Source organism: Mytilus trossulus, chromosome 2, assembly GCF_036588685.1.
Source record: "Mytilus trossulus isolate FHL-02 chromosome 2, PNRI_Mtr1.1.1.hap1, whole genome shotgun sequence".
NCBI classification, from domain to species: Eukaryota; Metazoa; Mollusca; class Bivalvia; order Mytilida; family Mytilidae; genus Mytilus; species Mytilus trossulus.
Window position 1 is genome coordinate 13,343,030 of NC_086374.1, and position 21,004 is coordinate 13,364,033.

At 31.2% G+C, this 21,004-nt stretch overlaps 2 protein-coding genes across 2 annotated transcripts in view; one reads left to right on the top strand and one right to left on the bottom strand.

Annotated features, from left to right (window-relative positions):
• Positions 1-6,360, top strand: part of LOC134706530 (F-box/LRR-repeat protein 4-like) — a 37,816-nt gene extending 31,456 nt beyond the window's left edge. The window contains exon 15 of the mRNA XM_063565552.1: positions 2,720-6,360. Within this exon, the coding sequence (XP_063421622.1) occupies positions 2,720-2,849 (130 nt within the window). The 3' untranslated portion in view covers positions 2,850-6,360. The remainder of the gene's footprint in view (positions 1-2,719) is intronic.
• A 5,968-nt stretch (positions 6,361-12,328) lies between these two features.
• On the bottom strand, positions 12,329-16,555 carry LOC134704918 (galactoside alpha-(1,2)-fucosyltransferase 2-like). The gene is made up of 2 exons (XM_063563700.1): positions 16,496-16,555; positions 12,329-13,316 (listed from the first exon to the last, which is right to left on the bottom strand). The coding sequence occupies exons 1-2, from the start codon at positions 16,536-16,538 to the stop codon at positions 12,364-12,366; spliced, it is 996 nt and encodes a 331-aa protein (XP_063419770.1). The 5' UTR covers positions 16,539-16,555; the 3' UTR covers positions 12,329-12,363.
• Positions 16,556-21,004: the final 4,449 nt, after the last annotated feature.

Consider the following 21,004-nt stretch of genomic DNA (forward strand, 5'->3'; position numbering starts at 1 on the left):
CCAGGATGATAATGTTTTATTTTATTACAATTAACCATGTACATTTTCTTTTCAGAATCCTCCAGTCCTGCCCCAGGATGATAATGTTTTATTTTATTACAATTAACCATGTACATTTTCTTTTCAGAATCCTACAGTCCTGCCCCCGGATGATAATGTTTTATTTTATTACAATTAACCATGTACATTTTCTTTTCAGAATCCTACAGTCCTACCCCAGGATGATAATGTTTTATTTTATTACAATTAACCATGTACATTTTCTTTTCAGAATCCTACAGTCCTGCCCCCGGATGATAATGTTTTATTTTATTACAATTAACCATGTACATTTTCTTTTCAGAATCCTACAGTCCTGCCCCAGGATGATAATGTTTTATTTTATTACAATTAACCATGTACATTTTCTTTTCAGAATCCTCCAGTCCTGCCCCAGGATGATAATGTTTTATTTTATTACAATTAACCATGTACATTTTCTTTTAATAATCCTACAGTCCTGCCCCAGGATGATAATGTTTTATTTTATTACAATTAACCATGTACATTTTCTTTTCAGAATCCTACAGTCCTGCCCCATGATGATAATGTTTTATTTTATTACAATTAACCATGTACATTTTCTTTTCAGAATCCTACAGTCCTGCCCCAGGATGATAATGTTTTATTTTATTACAATTAACCATGTACATTTTCTTTTCAGAATCCTACAGTCCTGCCCCAGGATGATAATGTTTTATTTTATTACAATTAACCATGTACATTTTCTTTTCAGAATCCTACAGTCCTGCCCCAGGATGATAATGTTTTATTTTATTACAATTAACCATGTACATTTTCTTTTCAGAATCCTCCAGTCCTGCCCCAGGATGATAATGTTTTATTTTATTACAATTAACCATGTACATTTTCTTTTCAGAATCCTACAGTCCTGCCCCCGGATGATAATGTTTTATTTTATTACAATTAACCATGTACATTTTCTTTTCAGAATCCTACAGTCCTGCCCCAGGATGATAATGTTTTATTTTATTACAATTAACCATGTACATTTTCTTTTCAGAATCCTCCAGTCCTGCCCCAGGATGATAATGTTTTATTTTATTACAATTAACCATGTACATTTTCTTTTCAGAATCCTACAGTCCTGCCCCCGGATGATAATGTTTTATTTTATTACAATTAACCATGTACATTTTCTTTTCAGAATCCTACAGTCCTACCCCAGGATGATAATGTTTTATTTTATTACAATTAACCATGTACATTTTCTTTTCAGAATCCTCCAGTCCTGCCCCAGGATGATAATGTTTTATTTTATTACAATTAACCATGTACATTTTCTTTTCAGAATCCTACAGTCCTGCCCCCGGATGATAATGTTTTATTTTATTACAATTAACCATGTACATTTTCTTTTCAGAATCCTACAGTCCTGCCCCAGGATGATAATGTTTTATTTTATTACAATTAACCATGTACATTTTCTTTTCAGAATCCTCCAGTCCTGCCCCAGGATGATAATGTTTTATTTTATTACAATTAACCATGTACATTTTCTTTTCAGAATCCTACAGTCCTGCCCCCGGATGATAATGTTTTATTTTATTACAATTAACCATGTACATTTTCTTTTAAGAATCCTACAGTCCTACCCCAGGATGATAATGTTTTATTTTATTACAATTAACCATGTACATTTTCTTTTCAGAATCCTCCAGTCCTGCCCCAGGATGATAATGTTTTATTTTATTACAATTAACCATGTACATTTTCTTTTCAGAATCCTACAGTCCTGCCCCCGGATGATAATGTTTTATTTTATTACAATTAACCATGTACATTTTCTTTTCAGAATCCTACAGTCCTGCCCCAGGATGATAATGTTTTATTTTATTACAATTAACCATGTACATTTTCTTTTCAGAATCCTCCAGTCCTGCCCCAGGATGATAATGTTTTATTTTATTACAATTAACCATGTACATTTTCTTTTCAGAATCCTACAGTCCTGCCCCAGGATGATAATGTTTTATTTTATTACAATTAACCATGTACATTTTCTTTTCAGAATCCTACAGTCCTGCCCCAGGATGATAATGTTTTATTTTATTACAATTAACCATGTACATTTTCTTTTCAGAATCCTACAGTCCTGCCCCAGGATGATAATGTTTTATTTTATTACAATTAACCATGTACATTTTCTTTTCAGAATCCTCCAGTCCTGCCCCAGGATGATAATGTTTTATTTTATTACAATTAACCATGTACATTTTCTTTTCAGAATCCTCCAGTCCTGCCCCAGGATGATAATGTTTTATTTTATTACAATTAACCATGTACATTTTCTTTTCAGAATCCTACAGTCCTGCCCGAGGATGAAAATGTTTTATTTTATTACAATTAACCATGTACATTTTCTTTTCAGAATCCTCCAGTCCTGCCCCAGGATGATAATGTTTTATTTTATTACAATTAACCATGTACATTTTCTTTTCAGAATCCTCCAGTCCTGCCCCAGGATGATAATGTTTTATTTTATTACAATTAACCATGTACATTTTCTTTTCAGAATCCTCCAGTCCTGCCCCAGGATGATAATGTTTTATTTTATTACAATTAACCATGTACATTTTCTTTTCAGAATCCTACAGTCCTACCCCAGGATGATAATGTTTTATTTTATTACAATTAACCATGTACATTTTCTTTTCAGAATCCTACAGTCCTGCCCCAGGATGATAATGTTTGATGTGTCATTCTGTTTCTCTATAGAGCATGAAGTGGTTAATGAATGGAGCAGGATTTTTCCAAACTGTAGTATCAAGAAAAGTTTTCAACAATAAAGAAAGTTGTACATCAATATCTATCCAATCTCAGGGTCTCAAACTATTTCAATTTAATCTCTATTTAAGGGCAATTGTTTATTCTATTTAAAGTGTTCTTTTAAGTAGAAATCTCATCCTTTTTGCACCTTATTTGTCAAGTTTTTTTTTTATTCTTTCTTTAAATAATAAAGAAATCTCTAAATATACTGCCAAAATATACCTAATATACTTTAGGTAAATAAAATGTGGACAGGAAGAAATGGTAATACCACATCTTCTTATTTCTATACAGTTTATCTTGTGACAGAAAAAAATACATGAAACAAAGTGATTTTACGCAATGATTTTACAACTTTATTTTATGATTGTTGGTAGCTTTTGATTTCAGTGTAAAAGGGAAAATGAATAAAAAAGATTAAATAACAACTAATTACCACTGAAAATTGCAAAATTAGAATAGCAGATTCAGAGACCAGTAACTTAAAACAGGTATAATTTAGTAACAAACCATGTTATAGTTTTAAAAAACCTTTGTCAAAATTTCATCAAATCAGATATACAAAATTTTGATTTGTCTTTGGATAAATCTGTCAGAATTTACTACAGGAAAAATGTTTTAGTATTTTTGTTTTCCTGTTGATGATATTAGCTCAATAACTGCAAGAATTGCTAAATATTTTTCTAATATTCACTGTTGATACAATTTAAAAATAACTTACAAACTTAAAAGTTCCTCCTCCTTCAGGCAATATTTACCTTATACAAATTTGGGGTTTTTTATGTGCTTTTTGATCAAATGTCTATCAAAGTTTCTACATACTTTTACATATATGGCTTTCAATTGTTTAAGTTTTAAGTGTTCTTTATGGTGGAATATCCAGAAAAGCACTTTATATACACTTGATTTATACAAAGTTTTGTTTCATATTCATGGTCATCTACAATTTTCTGATGTGCAACAAAATTAGTAGTCAATTTGATGATATATGAAGTGTACACATGCATACACTAAAAAAGTGTAATGACTTAATTATATTTAACTTGCTGTTGTTGATTGTTATCTGTGATTGAGTTTTGTAAATTTTATCCTTGTTTGTATAAATATCTTCATTTTTATTGGAAGTTTAAAACCACTTGCATTGAGAAACCTAGTATCAAGTGTAATTTATGATGTTCTGTTTTCCTTATAGCAGAAACGAAATTCATGGTTTCATGCATTATGGGAATGTTTTTAAAAGGGTACATCTAAACAGTGATAGGTTAACAGTGTCCTGAGTGAATATCCAACAAATGACCATGTTTTGTTTCTTCAATTTTATGTACAAATAATAAACATAAACATACCCACAGCATTTAGGTTCTGAAAAGGTGAAAAAGATCTGACAAGTAGGGCAGTATTGCTGATGGATATAGATTGACCTTTTTTTCAATTAAATCAGCTTTGCATATTTTTAATGTCAAGTGATTTCAATCAGAAGTCTAGTCATTTGTTTTCGAATATTTTAAAGATTATTTTATTGAACTGTATATTGTACATTATGTGTTGATATCAATTGAATTTAATTTATAAATAATATTAAGTCGACATTGATCGAATTTGTTGATTTATAAAAAAATATATCAATATAGCAACATTTGTAATGGTAAATAAAATTATGTTAATTCTGTTCCTTGATGGTGTAAGAAATAATAATAGATGTGTACCTCATAAATTGCTATAAAGCTGAACGCAAACATTAAGTTACATAAATTACAGGAAATTGTATCTTCAGGAATGTTTATGAATTAGGATAATTTTTGTTTTGACGTTTTAATCTAACACAAACGTGAACCCATCTGAAAAGTAGCAATAAGTACTGGGTTATCATTACTCACATTTCACGCAAGAGTTACCCCCAATTAACATTTGTTTGGTTTTATTACATATAAAAAATGTAACAAATGGGGAATGGTTCATTACAGGCAACAGAAGTTTACCTATGTTCAAATCTCATACATCGTTTATGGTGCTACAATTCAAGATGAAAACAAAACTGAGGGAAACACATGAACTCAAAAAGGAATGAAACTAGGTGCTGAGCAATCATGACTTTATGATTACATGTATAATACCTCAAAGAATATATTTTATTATGGTTTGAAAACAAGCTTTCATGAAATTTTATTTAATGGTGGACTAAATTATAATTGACATTGATATTTATTAAATGTGTTCATCTTTCCCAGAAACCATTGCCAACGTATTATTATCTACCTATTTTATGTACATTTTTGTATTAATAAAAGAAAACTGCCAATTAATGTTATATTATGGATTTTAATGTTAGTTTTATCAATGAATAGATACATTGTGATGAGACATGTTTTTATTACACATTGTAATTTGAACATGAGTTACAACACCTCCTGTTGCCTGACTCTCTCATGAGATTAACAAGTGATAAATTTTACATGTCAGTTTCATGTCTCATCACTTTTTATCACAATTAGGAGTTGACAAAAAGTTCCCTTTTTCTGTTTACATTTTAGCTGCATATGTAGGAGATTCATGTTTTTATACTTAGATCTTTCACCACATTTATTTTGTGTCAGAAACCTATATAATGTAAAAAATTTGATTACAATCCAAATTCAGACAGTATAAAACTCGAATATTGTGTCCAAACTTGCCCGAACTGTTCAGTGTCAACCTCTGCAGTCATATGAGGCTGCACTCTGCGAAGCATTTTATAAGATACCATTTTGAAAATATAAAACTGCATCACACTATATTGTACAAAAAAAGTTGTTGACTATTACTGTTGTAAATTTGTTGATATTTATAATCATATATTTGTTTACTTATGTATTATTCTAAACTTGATTGCACCCACCAAATAAAATTAAAGGTTAAAGGCCTTTTCTATCAGGAAAAGAAATTGAATTATATGTAATGTCCAAAACATAATGACAGAAATGCCGAATTGCCCAAACTAATATCTTTTTAATCAATTTGTTTAAACATATGTTAAGCTCCTTCTAGTAAATTCGTGGCAGTTTATATTATTACAATTTTGTCTTTTTAGACTTTCTTGGTGTTTAGCCAAAGTTGACATATCCAGGATTATTGATATGTTTTATTTATGTACTTGATAAGTCAAGAAAATAAATCCCTCATTTCATATGATCTCTTTTAGGTTAGTTGATATATTAACTGAACTGTATGTGTGAATTGTGTCTATCTCAACAGTCCCTTTTTTTATAGATGAGTATATAGTTAAGAAAATATATCTGTCAATTCATAGCATGCATTTCCTAGTTTATGATTTTTAGTTATGTAGCAAAACTGTGATATTTAAATTGATTTTAAAATTTTATCTCTGTTGATGTCTTTCTTTTCAAATATTTTTTCCATTTAACAAATTCTAAGCTATTTTATTTCATATTATATTACATTTGATAATGTATATTATAGCTTTAAGTTTATTTGTTATGTTGTATGGTATATGTATATTTATAGTTGCAATTAAAAATGGCTGTATTATTGTGATATTAATCTTAAATAATGTCTAATCAATCAAATAATTTAAGTATTGATACATCTTCTGTTATTATAAGTACAAATGAGACTGTTATACAAAGGCATCATCATGAAGAAAGTTGTTTTTTTTATGTGTTTATAAACTCATCATAGAAACAAGGATTAACATTTTGTATGCCAGACGGGCATTTAATCTACAAAACAGTTAGTATGTTACACTTGAATTCAAAATGAAAAAAAGGCCAAATGAAGTTGAAGAGCATTGGGGACATACATATAGGTGTTTGTAATAGATATCAAATGTATTAGGATTATAATTAAATACGACAGACACACGTTTTGTCTACAGACTCATCAGTGACGATTGAATCAAAATAGTTGAGAAGCTAAACAAGTACAAAGTCGACTAGCATTGAGGACCCAAACTTCCAAAAAAGTTGTGCCAAGACGGCTGAGGTTATCTATGACTGGGATAAGAAAATCCTTAGATTTTCAAAATAAATCGAAGTTTTGTAAACAAGAAATTTACAAAAATGATTATATAATTGATATTCATGTTAACACCGATGTGCCGACTACTGGGCTGGTGATACTCTCGGAGAGGTAGCGTCCACCAGCCGTGGGGTTGACCCAGTGGTGAAATTAGTTATCAAAGGCACCAGGATTATAATCTAATACGTCAAAGACGCGTTTCATCTACATAAGTACAAAGTTGAGCATTGAGGACCCAAAATTCCAAACAATTGTTCCAAATACCACTAAGTTAATCTCTGCCTGTGATAAGAAAATCCGTAGTTTTTCAAAAGAATTTATTAAAAATAGACTTAGTTTTCTGAAAGTTGAATGATAATTGTCAACAACCATTACACACTTATCAATTTTAATTTCCAGTTATGCATCTTGAAGCACATATCTCTTGTGTGCATTTCTAGTTCTTCTATATTGAGCTTGCTTTCACTAAATATATGTATGAAGTTTGTACAATCAATAACAAGGCCTGTGCATTTATGTCTATCTATAATGTCTATTTCCAAATCATTCTCCTGATGAATTTGGTTATATAAGTTTTGAATGACTTGAAATTTTCTTTCCTTGTATCACTCAAGGAGCGGATAGTAAGCATAGTTGGAAGGTCTCCTGGTTCTTGATTGCACAATTAACATGTTGGAGCAATTTCATACCTGCTGAATTTATGCCTATCAGCTTGTAGGATATATGTACGTGTCATCATCCTACTCTTGAGTATACATTTTCGAACATCTACAATTGTAGGTTGCAATGAACTGTAGGGGATGTGCGGCTTTCCCTTTAATATGGTTTATAGCTATAAGATTAAGGGCATACGATACAGTTACAGGGGATGTAATGACGTTGCTAACGTAAAATGTTATTTTCGCGACGTCAAACTGTGACATATCGGGAAAAGATGCATTTTTCGACTGATTTTTATCATTCAAACTGATTTAATTTGAAAACGAGTTCATGGACCCTTATTTTTCAAACAGCAATTTGTTTCACTTTACAGGGAGATTATGTGACCCAAATTTTATAAAACTGTAAATAGAGGTTTTTTTTTAAGTTTGATAAACATGCAGCAAAAAATTACGTATTTTCCTCACTTCATGAACATTTGATAAAAATGAGTTATTTCTGATTTTAGAAATGCATAATTTTTTATGATACTTATAAAAAACAGAAATTACCGATTATTTAACAAAAAACAGTTTGTGTTTATCTTGTAAAACAAAAAAAGTTACGTCTTTCTTTCGAAAAAGAAATTACGGCCACAAATCTGAATTTTTGAACAAATATACAAAATGTCGACCTCATTTTACTCAAAAAGTAGCACATGAAGGTATATTTTTATTACATATTTGATTTAATCAGGTAAAAAATAGCCTATATGCAAATTTTCACGAACTTGTGAATACAGGATCAAATTATATTATTTACCATATCAACCTTTTTTAACATATACAAGGGTAATCACAAAGCAATATTTTAACTTAAAAAAAGAAAGGACGTCTTGTGGACTGTATCAATTTGAAGAGCATTATTCCGGTTGTTTGATATTTTAAAGTTTAATATTTGTTTCCATTTCTGAGATTGTATAGGCAGATAGCTTTGAAGGTCCCATATATTTGGAAGATTGTATCATTGAAGGATCTCCATTGCTATTTGCAGTAATTATATATAGATGGGAACTAGTATAACAAGTTCTGATACTGGTTCTGCAATATGACGTACTATTTCTAAAGTTTGATGTTTTGTGCATAAGGCACGAGGAAATTTTGGCGGCATCTACGGGCACGGTTTAATGGAACTATATAAAGTTTGGCATTTAAATTTATTATACTTCACGTTAAAATGCCACATTTTGATTTGCGAATACGAGGGTGTTAATTAACTTTATCACATGGCTGCGCGGGTGACATTTTTTTTTAATGTCACCCTCTCGTAAAGACCAATCAAAAATCTATAATTAAAGGACAATGATTTGAATTTACATCAAGTTATTAAATACAATGCCTAGCTCTAAGTTTTGGCTCAGATTTTATTATTTGACTGTCAAAATAAAAAAATAAAATATCCTGCCTCATTTTTTTTTCTAATACTCGTAACGTTGTTATGTACGTGACGTCATAGAAATTACTTTAAAAAATCTACCTGTAAAAGACAGTAATGATAAGGCATTTAGTATAATAAATTAAATAACACATAGCTGAGATGGTGATAAAGCAGATTGGGTACCCCTTGAAAAAGCGTTGTCAATCTTGTTTTCTCGGGGTAACAATCTGCTCTATCACCTTCTCAGCTATGTGTTATTTATATTGTACTAGTATCGAACGTGCTCACAGTTACGTCGATTCAAAGTTGGTCACATTAGCATAATTGAATTTTACAGTGACTGATAGTTCAAGAAAAAACATGATCAATTTCTGAATTATTTTTTTTTCCTTCGTGAAAAAAAACCCCACAAACGACAGAACAAATGACAAGTTCACAAAACTATTTTGTTAAAGTTACTATCCAATACAATATTTTGTCATTTATCAGGGCGGTTTCTTGAAATCAACTTTCAAATGGATTTAACACTGCCAATACTTTTTCTGATGTTTTTGTTGTCTCCTTTTCTGCCAATTTTGTTGTTAATGCTCGATGTTCGATGAGCAACATGAACACATTCACTAAGTGACTATATAAGTTACAAGAAAACTGTTACCAATACAAAGATGGGAATTCCTTTTATAGAGCATCGAATAACTAGTATCTTACATTTCGATTGTACTAGTGTTGAAGAACATGAAATCAATTGAAACATGGCAAATTAATAATTTTTGTACTTAATTGACTGTAACAGTAAATGTCATATCAGAGTACCATATGTTTCTTCAAGAATTTACTTACTATTATGTAACTTATTACAAGTACAAATATTTTATTGTCTTTGGTAAAATTTCTTCAATTCTAATATTTCTAAGCGTGTTTTATCGGTGAAATTAAATTATTTCTGTTTTAAAAGGGAGGCGAAGGATACCAGAGCGACAGTCAAACTCATAAATCGACAATAAAACTGACAACGCCATGGCTAAAAATGAAAAGGACAAACAAACAAACAATAGAACACATGACACAACATAAAAAAACTAAAGAATAAATAACACGAACCCTACCAAAAAGGAGGGGTGATCTTAGATCCTGCTCCACATGTGGCACCCGTCGTGTTGCTAATGAAATAATTATTCCGGCAAATAGTTTAATTCGGTAGGTCACATTAATAAAAGGAAAGGGGTCTGTAGTTACGACGTAAGGAACAAAACGGTCAACCAACTCGTGATGGCGTCCGTAAACTTTACAAAGACATGATTTCAACTTCACCATTTGGAACTCTTGATTTAATAACTTCCTTGTGAGCAACAACCCTCTACCAAGAAAATGATGATAGGAAATACAAGCACGGGAATATCGTATCAATTGGGAGATATATACACCGTATGCAGGTGCTGCTGGAATGTTGCTTTTTAGAAATGGAAAGTTCACAATTGGAAAGCTGAAATTATCTCTTTTGTCGTGAAGTTTTGTTTTCAGCCGACCCTTATTGTCAATTTCTAGATGTAAGTCAAAATATGAGGCCGACTTAATAAAATCAACGGTACCAATTTTGTTGCACCAGATGCGCATTTCGACAATACATGTCTCTTCAGTGATGCTCGTAGCCAAATAATTTGAAATCCAAAGCTTATATAAAAGATGAAGAGCTATAATCCAAAAGGTCCAAAAAGTATAGCCAAATTCGTGAAAGGAATCAGAGCTTTGAATGAGGGAGATACATTCCTTAATTTATAATAATTTATAATATTTTGTAACAGCAAATTTTAATAACACAAAAAATCCGTATTTTCATGCCAGTACCGAAGTACTGGCTACTGTATCGGTTGTATTCTTTATCTCTAGTTCAATATGATAGATGCATTCGAAATAGTCACCAAATTTTGAATTATTTTGTGAAAGAACATCATCTATATAGCGGAAAGTAAAGTTAAAGTACATTGCTAACTTCTTTGTAAGAAGTTCCTATATGAAGTCAGCCTCATAATAATAGAGAGAAGTCGACAAGAAGAGGGGCACAATTCGTTCCCATTGGAATGTCGAAAGTCTGTTGAAAAACACGTCCTCCAAACGTAAGAAATATGTTGTCAATCAAGAAATCAAGCATCCTGATAATGTCAGTTTCAGAGAATTTTGTGTTTGAATCAAAGTGATCCTTTACAAAGTAGGATTTATCCTTTCCTAAAGCAAGATACTTGTATCTTCGTTGGCCATTATTTTTTCATGAAACAAAGCAATACCAACTTTTTCCAATTGTCTTTTAGTTTGGAATACGGAATATTTGTATAAAGTGTTAAAGTTTGAATATGTCTGTCTTTGTTTCCTTGTCTTTAAAACTTAATAAGCTATATATAGCGAAAAGTATAACTGTCGTCAAAGTAGTTTATAACAAGAAGTAATCATGGTGATGTCTGATATGTTATATCCATTTTTCTAGTGTTAGTATATGCCTGTATCGCTGTAGCTTATTTATATATCCGTGGTGTCGTTTTTTCTTCCATCTATATATCCATCGATTTGTCAATAAGTATAGTAAGCAAAACTCCTTGATCGCTTGAGAAATGTTTACATGTTCACAATTATATAGTATTTAATCTTGAATAGTATTCTCTATTTTATACAAACAATACCAGGGAGATCAATATTTTAATTAGATTGATGAAACTTTATTTCTTTTTTACTTTCAATCTAATTTCTTAAATTTTATTATTAATTTATAAAGGAAATTACAACACAAATCGGAAGTTTCAATACATATTGCATAACCTAATTCACCACTTAAGGATGTTTGCTTGTCATGTTTTGGAATTTTGGTCATATTTTCTGAATCCGCTGGTTTTAACCATTTGAATGCCTTAAAAAAATTTGCCCATGAAACCCCATTTTTCTTTTTATAAATCTTTTACGTGTATAATTATAAGTCATTTGTAAAAGTCTTATAAAATTTTATAATTATTTTTTGATAGTATTTGAGAACATTAACTGGTCAATGATAAAGCTATGAAAAATCAAGAGAGAAAATTTTCCCGCCAAAATTACAATGGCAAATACCTCGAAAACAAGCACATTGACCCCTAATTTTTTTTTGCTTTTTGGATTCATCATTCTATTCCCTATCAATACATACTAGTTTTATGAAAAGTTATTTATTTTGAAACTGAGCAGCGAACATCCTTAAAGCAACTATCTTGCATAAATAACATGTTTTAAACTTATAACTTTTATCATTTTGAAACATTTCTTTCTACCACTTGATATTGACTACATTTTTTTTTATCATTTACAGAAGAGTTAAACAGCTCTTTGCAGCTGGCAGAATTTATGCAACATAATGACTTATGGCGTTTTTATAGATGTCTAGCACATTTGAAAGTAAAGGTGATATGACTTCAAACTACAGAATCACAATCCAATCCAATGTGAATAGTAGAAATCAGAATAATTTGAACTGTACATTGCACGAACTAGACTTCCTTCCTTACATGGCCATTTGTAATACAAAACATTTCCACCTGTAAGCCATCCACACCACCAACTAAATGTACCTACAGTCGATATGAAATGATCGCACATGGATACAGTTGCCATGTCAACCGCCGGACTATGTCCTTCTAAATATGCGACTTCAATATGAGTTGGCATATTACGCTTAGTCCAATCAATTCCATCAGATGCTACAATGAAGTAAACATTTGTGTATCTTAACTCATACCACTCAACCGCTTGATAAAGGTATTCTCTTGTTGCCGGTAGGTACCCTTCATTGTTTTTTACATAATCTCCTCGACGAACATGAACCCCGATTAAAGTCACTTTTTGTCGAGAAATTATGTTTAATCTATTGAGTATAACTTCCATCGTTTTGTTTGCTTCGGATTGAATTTTGTCCTGGAATAAAAACTGCTTCCTGAGTTCACTGCTGTATTTGTAAAAATATAAATATGATCCTAAATATGACACTAAACGCACGTCTTGTGAATTTGTGAAATTGACTAAGTCTTTGTCATAACTAGATGGTTTTTGTTCTACTCTTGTAATGATGCGACTACTGTCACAAATACCACTGTTAACTGGAACCACACTGATAGTTAGTTTGAATATTTTTCTAAGAGGGAAATGTTCAGTAATGACGGGTAGCATTCCTTTAGATCTTGCTATTCCTAGGGCAGCGGCAAATTGAAACATGTTGTTTCCCATTCTAGCCCTTGCAACAACACATACTACGTGCGATCTTTTATATACTATCAAAGGATTTTGTTGGCGATCCAGTAAATCTGCCTTCGGTATTAACACTATGTTTAGCATTGCAGCAATGAAAATCAGGAGTGTGATGCCACAAAGAAGGAAAATGAACACTAAAAAATATTGAATAATAATACTTGTTTAAAAGATAATAAACTAATAAATATATATATTTTAACATATCACACATCTTCTTAATATCTTTTGTCTTACTAACTATGTAAACAGTCCATTCCTATTTCAACCGCATGCTTTTCCTACAGGACTTTAAATAAAAAAAAATCATCAAATACTACGAACGAAACAAAGATATATACACATCCGACACTCGGCTAACCGAGAGATTGGTCGGTTAATCTATATTGAGTATGCGGCTATATCGGCGGTTGATCTGTTAATTGTGTTGGCTAAAGTCTGTTAATCAGGTGTTATCGAGAAAATCATTGAAAGTTCAGTATGTTTCATTGTATAACTTTTCAAATATATTTTTATCATCAAAATAATTCATGTCTAACAAAACAATTCAATGTACTGAATCCAGTGGTGTAATTATTATTTTTCTAGCTTCGATGTATGATCTATAAAATGAAAAGGAGGGTTACTCATGAATAAATTTATACATATTTTACACACACACATAAAATGACACGTTGGTTGAATTTACTTGCATGCAATATTTTGAACATCGAAAAAAGACAGGCATTATGTTTGTTAACCATATTGATATCAGTGTGTGAAAAATCTACACGAAAATCTGTATTTTGGTGACATAAATCTTTATTTGAAACCTGGTCTGCTTATGGATCGGATGTATAAAACTCGGTCTGTTAATTGGTCTGTTAAGTGAACATTATTAACGGCAATAGAAGTATAATTCTACTGCTATGAGGGGTGTTATCGGATCAAATGGGTAGGCTCAAGACGAGCGGCTAAAATATACGGAAACAACACATGAGCAATGAAAGATAAAATATACGGAAACAACACATGATTAAAGAACAATTTAGACAATGGAAATTGAAAATTGATAAAAATAGTTTCAAAATGTGTATTTTTAAAGCAATATTAATTTCATCCATGAATGACACCAATTTGTCATCTACTTTGGGAACCAGTATATAAATCAGAGATCTAAACACTAGTAAGTAAAATTGAGATGCATAATATTAAGAATAGAGAAAGAATAATGAGTAAGATAAATTAAAATGTAGAGAAAAGTTAAATAACAATTTGAAGAATGCAGAAATAAACAACACCCCAATCCGGACCCTCATGGTATACACGTGAATCTGGCTGGAGACGCAGAATATAGAATCATAGATAAGGACAGTAGAGTGATGCATTGCTAAAAAAGAGAGAGAAAAATAAATATTTAAGAATACAGACATGAAACACCCCTGGGTGTTGAAACAGTAACGGATTGCGATGTACTCATATTGGTGACAAATGCTAGAAGTGTACATGCGGACAATTGCAGTTCTCCTATGCACTTATATAGAAAGGAACTAAAGGGGGAAAATGAATTAAAACTTAAGATAACCAAATGTATAGCTGCATTCGCTCCTTTCCATTAAGTTCTTTAGAATGATATGTAAAAAACATATGATTGAGTAATAGGAGAAAAGAACCAATTGGATGATGCTGACGAAGTAGGGTTTAACCTCCAGTGACAAATACCATGTACATATGAGAACGAAAACATGTTATGTGTACCCTGTGTTGTATAAGAAAGACACTTTCAGTAGGATTAAATAACGTGCTACTTTGAACAGACACAAACAATAATGCTGATTGAAAACTTTAATAATAAGTTCATGTGTATTCCAGCAGCCAACCAATATTACATTGAAGTGACACACCCTTCAATAAAATGCAGAGAAAGTCAAAATTATAATGCTCTTACTAGAAAGTAATATAAAGTTATATAAAGGTAGCAAACATATTGTCGTGGCTTAATTACTCTTAACTGACACAATTTCAATTGCCCAACCCATTAACAGACTTTATTCCCATAATTTTCACTAAAACGTGGTATTATTCACGTTATATTACAATTATGAAATATTTACTAATGTCAATTTATTTTTTAGAACCAGAGTACTGTTTAGTGTCCTTTAAATGATATATAAAATTGTTTGTTTCGCCTTTTATTGGAAAAATTGCTATGCATAAATACTGCATACGTGCTCGACGCCTTTTAATTTTACTGAAACACCGCAGATTATGAAATATTTTTACAGGGGGGAATTGGTTTATGATAGATATAATTTTTTCAGACACTTTTCTTTTTTTTTATATGTGTCTTATAATATGCCAAAATTCGGTATATTTAATAGAGTTTAACATTGAATTGTGTGTTTTGCTCTTAACAGACGTATAACCGACCCGATTTACAGACCAATCGCCCATATAGCCGCATACTCAATATAGATTAACCGACCAATCTCTCGGTTAGCCGAATGTCGGCCGTGATATAGAATGAACTGCAATTATTTTCCTTGTTATACTTTGAAATAAACAAAATTGAACGTCGAAGATTCAAAGACAATTGTCAATACTGATATTGTCTTTAGTGAAATCAAAGATAAGAATAATTTATTTAAAGACAGAAAAAAAACATGATTGAATACACGCTTACAAATAAAAAAAAATTGTATAGAATCAAATACGATAATGCAAAATAGGTCAAATCATAAAGCAAAATTGAAAACAAAATAAAGAATGTTGAATTCTCTAAATTGTTTCATTTTAGTGTTTTTTAAATTTCTTTAATAGAACATAGCATCATTCATCGTTAACCAGCAAACTGTTTTTGATAGAAAGTAATGTATAACAAAGTAGTGTCTCAGTCCAATTCCGGGAATTTCTTTTTTTTTTTATAAACGTTATTGGTGAATAAAATCCATTTTTCCCGCCGATCGTGTCTGTTCATGGATAAAGACCATTAACTATTATTTTGCTTTCTAATGCTTTAGATGCCATTTGTGATAGTGACACCTTTTAATGGTCATACGGTGGTTGCATTGGATTTAACAGATCTGTTTTATATAGAATCATGGTTTGTGGAATGATGACTTCGGAATAGTATGTGTCAATTGTTTCAATGTAATAATAAATGAAACCAGTGCTTTAGTTCTACTTAAAAAAAAATTACATATGATTTGCTATGCACAACACGATTTTAGAGACAAATACGGTCCTAAATAAATCTTTTCTTAATTTTACTATAATCGGATACTTTACAAATTATAGTAATGCTAGATTTGACGTGAACATGTTTTTTTCTACTTACTTTTGAGGCGTGTTTTCCTAAAACACCGTTGTATTATTCTCATGGTATTGAATATCGCCTTTGCATAAAAAAAAAAAAGGAATATATTATAACATGTCTACATGAATATATTTATTAACAAAGGTCTTTCCTATATGCTTATTTGTAAAACATGTAGGAATAAAAGTTAAGCATAATAGTTATCAATGGTTCAAGCCTTATAATGTAATACGCCAGATTTGCTTTTCGTCTACGCAAGACTCATCAGTGTTGTTCAGATCAACATAGTTATAAAACCAAAGTACAAAGTTGAAGAACATTGAGGACCGAAAATTCCAAAAAAGGTAGACCAAATACAGCTAAGGTAATCTATGCGTGGGATCAGTAAATCATTGGTATCTCGAACTAAAATCTTAATTTGTTAACAGGAAATTTATAAAAATGACCATATAGTTGAAGCACCAAAGTGCTGACTTCGGGCTTGTGAGGAAACGTCAAACCCCATTGACATTGATCCAGTGGTGTTAATAGTTATCAAAGGTACGATACTTATAATTTAATATACAATACGCGCGTTTTGTGTACACAAGCCTGATTACTTGGATGTTGATACCAATTACTGCCAAGGTAAATAAAGAGAATCCTTGCCCACGAATGACTTTACGCTGCACATGCCCTACCTAATTATTAATTTAATCAAAGAGAGAAAATGTTCAGTAAGTGCCCACATTAGTTACAATTAGCTTTTTTTTCAGTTTTTAAATACATTTCTATAAAAGATAATTTTATATAAGGAAGTATATGCCTGTGTAGACGTGAAAAAAAGTTCGGAATAGTACGGGTTTGATCACCACATGGAATGATTAAACAAGCTTTATTTGGCGAAACCTTTCTAAGTTTTTGGTCCTCACTTCTCTTCCACTACGAGCTTGACCTTTTAGATCGTTTTATTTGAGCCTCTCTGGTGAGTTTTATCAGACTTAACGTGCGGTTGACGTGTATAAGTTATATCATTGACATACATTATCAAAAACCTTTCCGAATATCACAAATGCATAACATAAAATTTTAATTTGTATTATACTTCAAGACTTGAAGGAAAATAAACAAAGTTGTCTCATTGGCACTCACACCACATCTTCCTATATCTAAAGAATCAACAGTCGAAAAATCTCCGCTAAAACCACATCAGTTTTTCTTATTCAGTGGAACTTCTTATCAGTATTCATTCAGTAAGATTTTAACAATACTCGTAAACTATTTACTAACATTATTTACAAAAATCATACAACGTATACATTCGTATATTAACACTGCTGTGCACACAACGCGTTTGAAATAACGCCATATTAGGATGTAGATTTTTTGTAAGCCAACGTGCTTTTTTTTTGCTATTGCAATATTCATTTATTCCTTTACACGTGTGTCTAGTGTTAATAGAAGACAAGTGCGTCTCACAAGTTTAATATATCACAAATTTATTGTATTTGATTCTTCAGAGAACACGCGTAGTAACATTGACACGACAGAGATTATTAAGTACAAGTAATTTGTCATGATTTAATGAAGTTGATCATGATTTAGTATCTCCTAATTATTTCTCTTGACTCTTTTGAAATGCTGAAATAATACTTTAGATTTATTGCACGTTATATAAATTAAAATTGTTGCTGTAGCATATTAATACAATCAATACAAAACAGGGGGGGGGGGAATGTGTGGTAACTATTTCGGGATTCCATCTAGATTTTTCATTGCAAATGATCTATATATTTCGCAAACAAATAAGCCAACTTGAAGCAAGCACGGAATATTTATGCGTAGTTTTATTTTGATAAAAGAAAAATTTAATAGTTACATCTTGTTTTTATTTAATTAAACCTTTTAATATTAAGATATATGGCTGGTTCAGATAATTTATTATCATGAACAGTTATAGTTTGGTTTAATTTTGTAAAACCGAGCTTAAAACATGATTAATATATACACAATTGTCTTGCAAGACAATAATTCAAACTCACTGGTTTCGTATGCATGTAACCTTCAACTTACAGTTTGTTCGAGCAATTTTTCATTAGGTAAGCATGTCTAGCTATTTAAAAATGTTCATTTGAAGGAATGTATAATTACGGACCATAAGTTCATTAGCGTTAGCATTGATACCGTCCAATAACTAATCAGAGTAAAGAATTATTACTTGTAATAGTAACCAGTATTATATTCATTGAAGGAAATAACCTCAATTATATTTATAATTGCAAAAATATGAACATTGATTATAATTTACATGACTATACATAGTGGAAAGAGCAACCATATAGTCATAGGTTCTACGACTAAATATTTGAAACAAAATAGGCTGAGTCTTTACCCAGTTCTGATGATGTTAAAATGCGACTTCTATAGGTGTCATACCACCGTATAAAAGTCCCTATCTGTTCAACAAAATTTTTACAATTTTCGCAACTTTCTACATATTTTAACTTCACTTCACCAGGAATATCCTGAATCTTACATGTATCAACTTTCTACATGCAAATTTTCAATACATGTTTAAAATCATATAAAACGCAAATGTCTTCCGAATAGAGGTACCACTAAAAATTACCCCTGGTTTTCTGGAAATATTAAATTAGTATAATATGGAGTGCATTACTCCTCAATTTTGAATGCAAACTCATAAAGAAGTAAAATTTAGCTCAAAAGGGTCTAATTATATATCTCTTTCTCCAAAAGTTTAATTTCTGCCAATTTGTTGGTTAGTTTAAGTTAACAATGACATCAAATGCACTATTTTTTGTCCGAGTAGGCCTACTTTCACGTTCTAAATTTGAGGGAGTAATTGGTGGTGTGACACCTATTTCACCTACGCAAATATATGTTTTGAAACACATTACTTCCAGAAAAGATTATCATCCAAATACATCCTCGGTCAATTTCTTTTTGACATATGCAGAGGAGTATTCTGCCGTACGTTTTCAACAAAGTTTCCTATTTTTAAAAGTCACATGAACGTAGACAAGTTGACAAGAATATTTTAAACAGAAAAAATGAATCAATTTTTTCGACATGGATTTACAAATGCAATCTTTTCGATGATTTATAAATTAAATTCAAAGCATGTGTACATATAGTCTTAATATTAAACACATTTAGTTATAATGGACTGGAAAACAAGTTATAACAACTTATAGTAATCCCTCTCAACTTTGTGGATGCGATTGCTGATTTGTAGCGGCAGTAGCCTGCTCGTTTTTTTTAAATCTACAACTGTGTATTTTACCTGCAAGTGATATTGCTCTCTCTTAACACGGATCATCCGTTTATCGTCCCCATTAGACTGGCTTTCATCGATTCCATATTTGGCCATACTCCTAAATGATGTCAAGTGAGAGTCGGAAATTATGTCCCTGAAATTTTCTCCCCGGAACGGGAATAAAACATGGGAACATTTGTGTTTGTAGTCCGATGCGCTAACCACTACACCACGGCACTCATTAATCTTATATAGGAACTGATTGCAGTGTTTGTGAAGTTGTTAAAGCATAGACACATCTCATTTCCATTGAAGTTATATGATTGTGCCCCCTAACTACGAAAATTGGACTTTGATTTTCTGGCATACTTTACAAATTAACGTTTGTGGTACGTTAAGTTTCAGGAAAGCACTCAATATGTGTCAAAACATAAAGGCAGCAACAGTATACCGGTGTTCAATAGTCAGTTATCAATGAAGAGAAAAAAATCCGGATTACTTAGTTACAGTGGTTAACAAACATCCGAAATTTTAGATTCATTCGTATTTACTTGCATAAATTATTAGTTTAGGTAACTCAGATTCCTATGTTGAAATTAAAGAATTGTATCAGTGCTACAGAAAAAAGTAAAATCACAAAAATACTGAACTCAGATGAAAATCAATACGGAAAGTCCATAATCACATGGCAAAATCAAATAACAAAACGCATCAAAAACGAATAGACAAGAACTGTCATATTGGGATTGAAATAACATAATAATACTTGTACTGTTATCCCTTTTTGATAGATGAAACAATATCATTAAATAAAATGTTCATTTAGACGGACACTAAGCTAGATCCTTGAGATATCCTCTCCTATGACGTTTTTGCTAGCTACAAAAGCAGGCTCAACCTACCATTTTTTCTTAAAATGTCCTGTACCAAGTAAGGAATATGGCAGTTATGTTCTGATAATTTAATTTTGGATGTAACGCGTCTTCTGATTGGCTGGCGTTATTTTGTTCTCAGCCCATAAACATAATTTAGTCATGTGACCGTGACGTCATCAACGTTTTTTCATGATTTTCTACGGTTTAAAATGGAATTAAGAATTCAACTAAAAAAATGACTGTTATGGTTTTTTTTCTGTCTTTTCGAAAATAACATAAAAAGTGTGGTGCACACTATTAAATAACCCGCTACGCGCGTTATTCAGTGTGCACCAATTTTTTTATGTTATTTCTTCATAGACAGAAAAAAATATTACAGTAATTCCTTAAAAGTTGTTT

What these genes read in the sequence shown, in the direction of transcription:
- LOC134704918 (XM_063563700.1), bottom strand. Translation starts at nt 16,538, where the DNA reads ATGAGAATAATACAACGGTGTTTTAGGAAAACACGCCTCAAAA. An exon ending in TAGGAAAACACGCCTCAAAA is followed by an intron (nt 13,317 to 16,495) that starts GTAAGTAGAAAA and finishes AATATTTTTTAG; the next exon opens with TGTTCATTTTCCTTCTTTGT.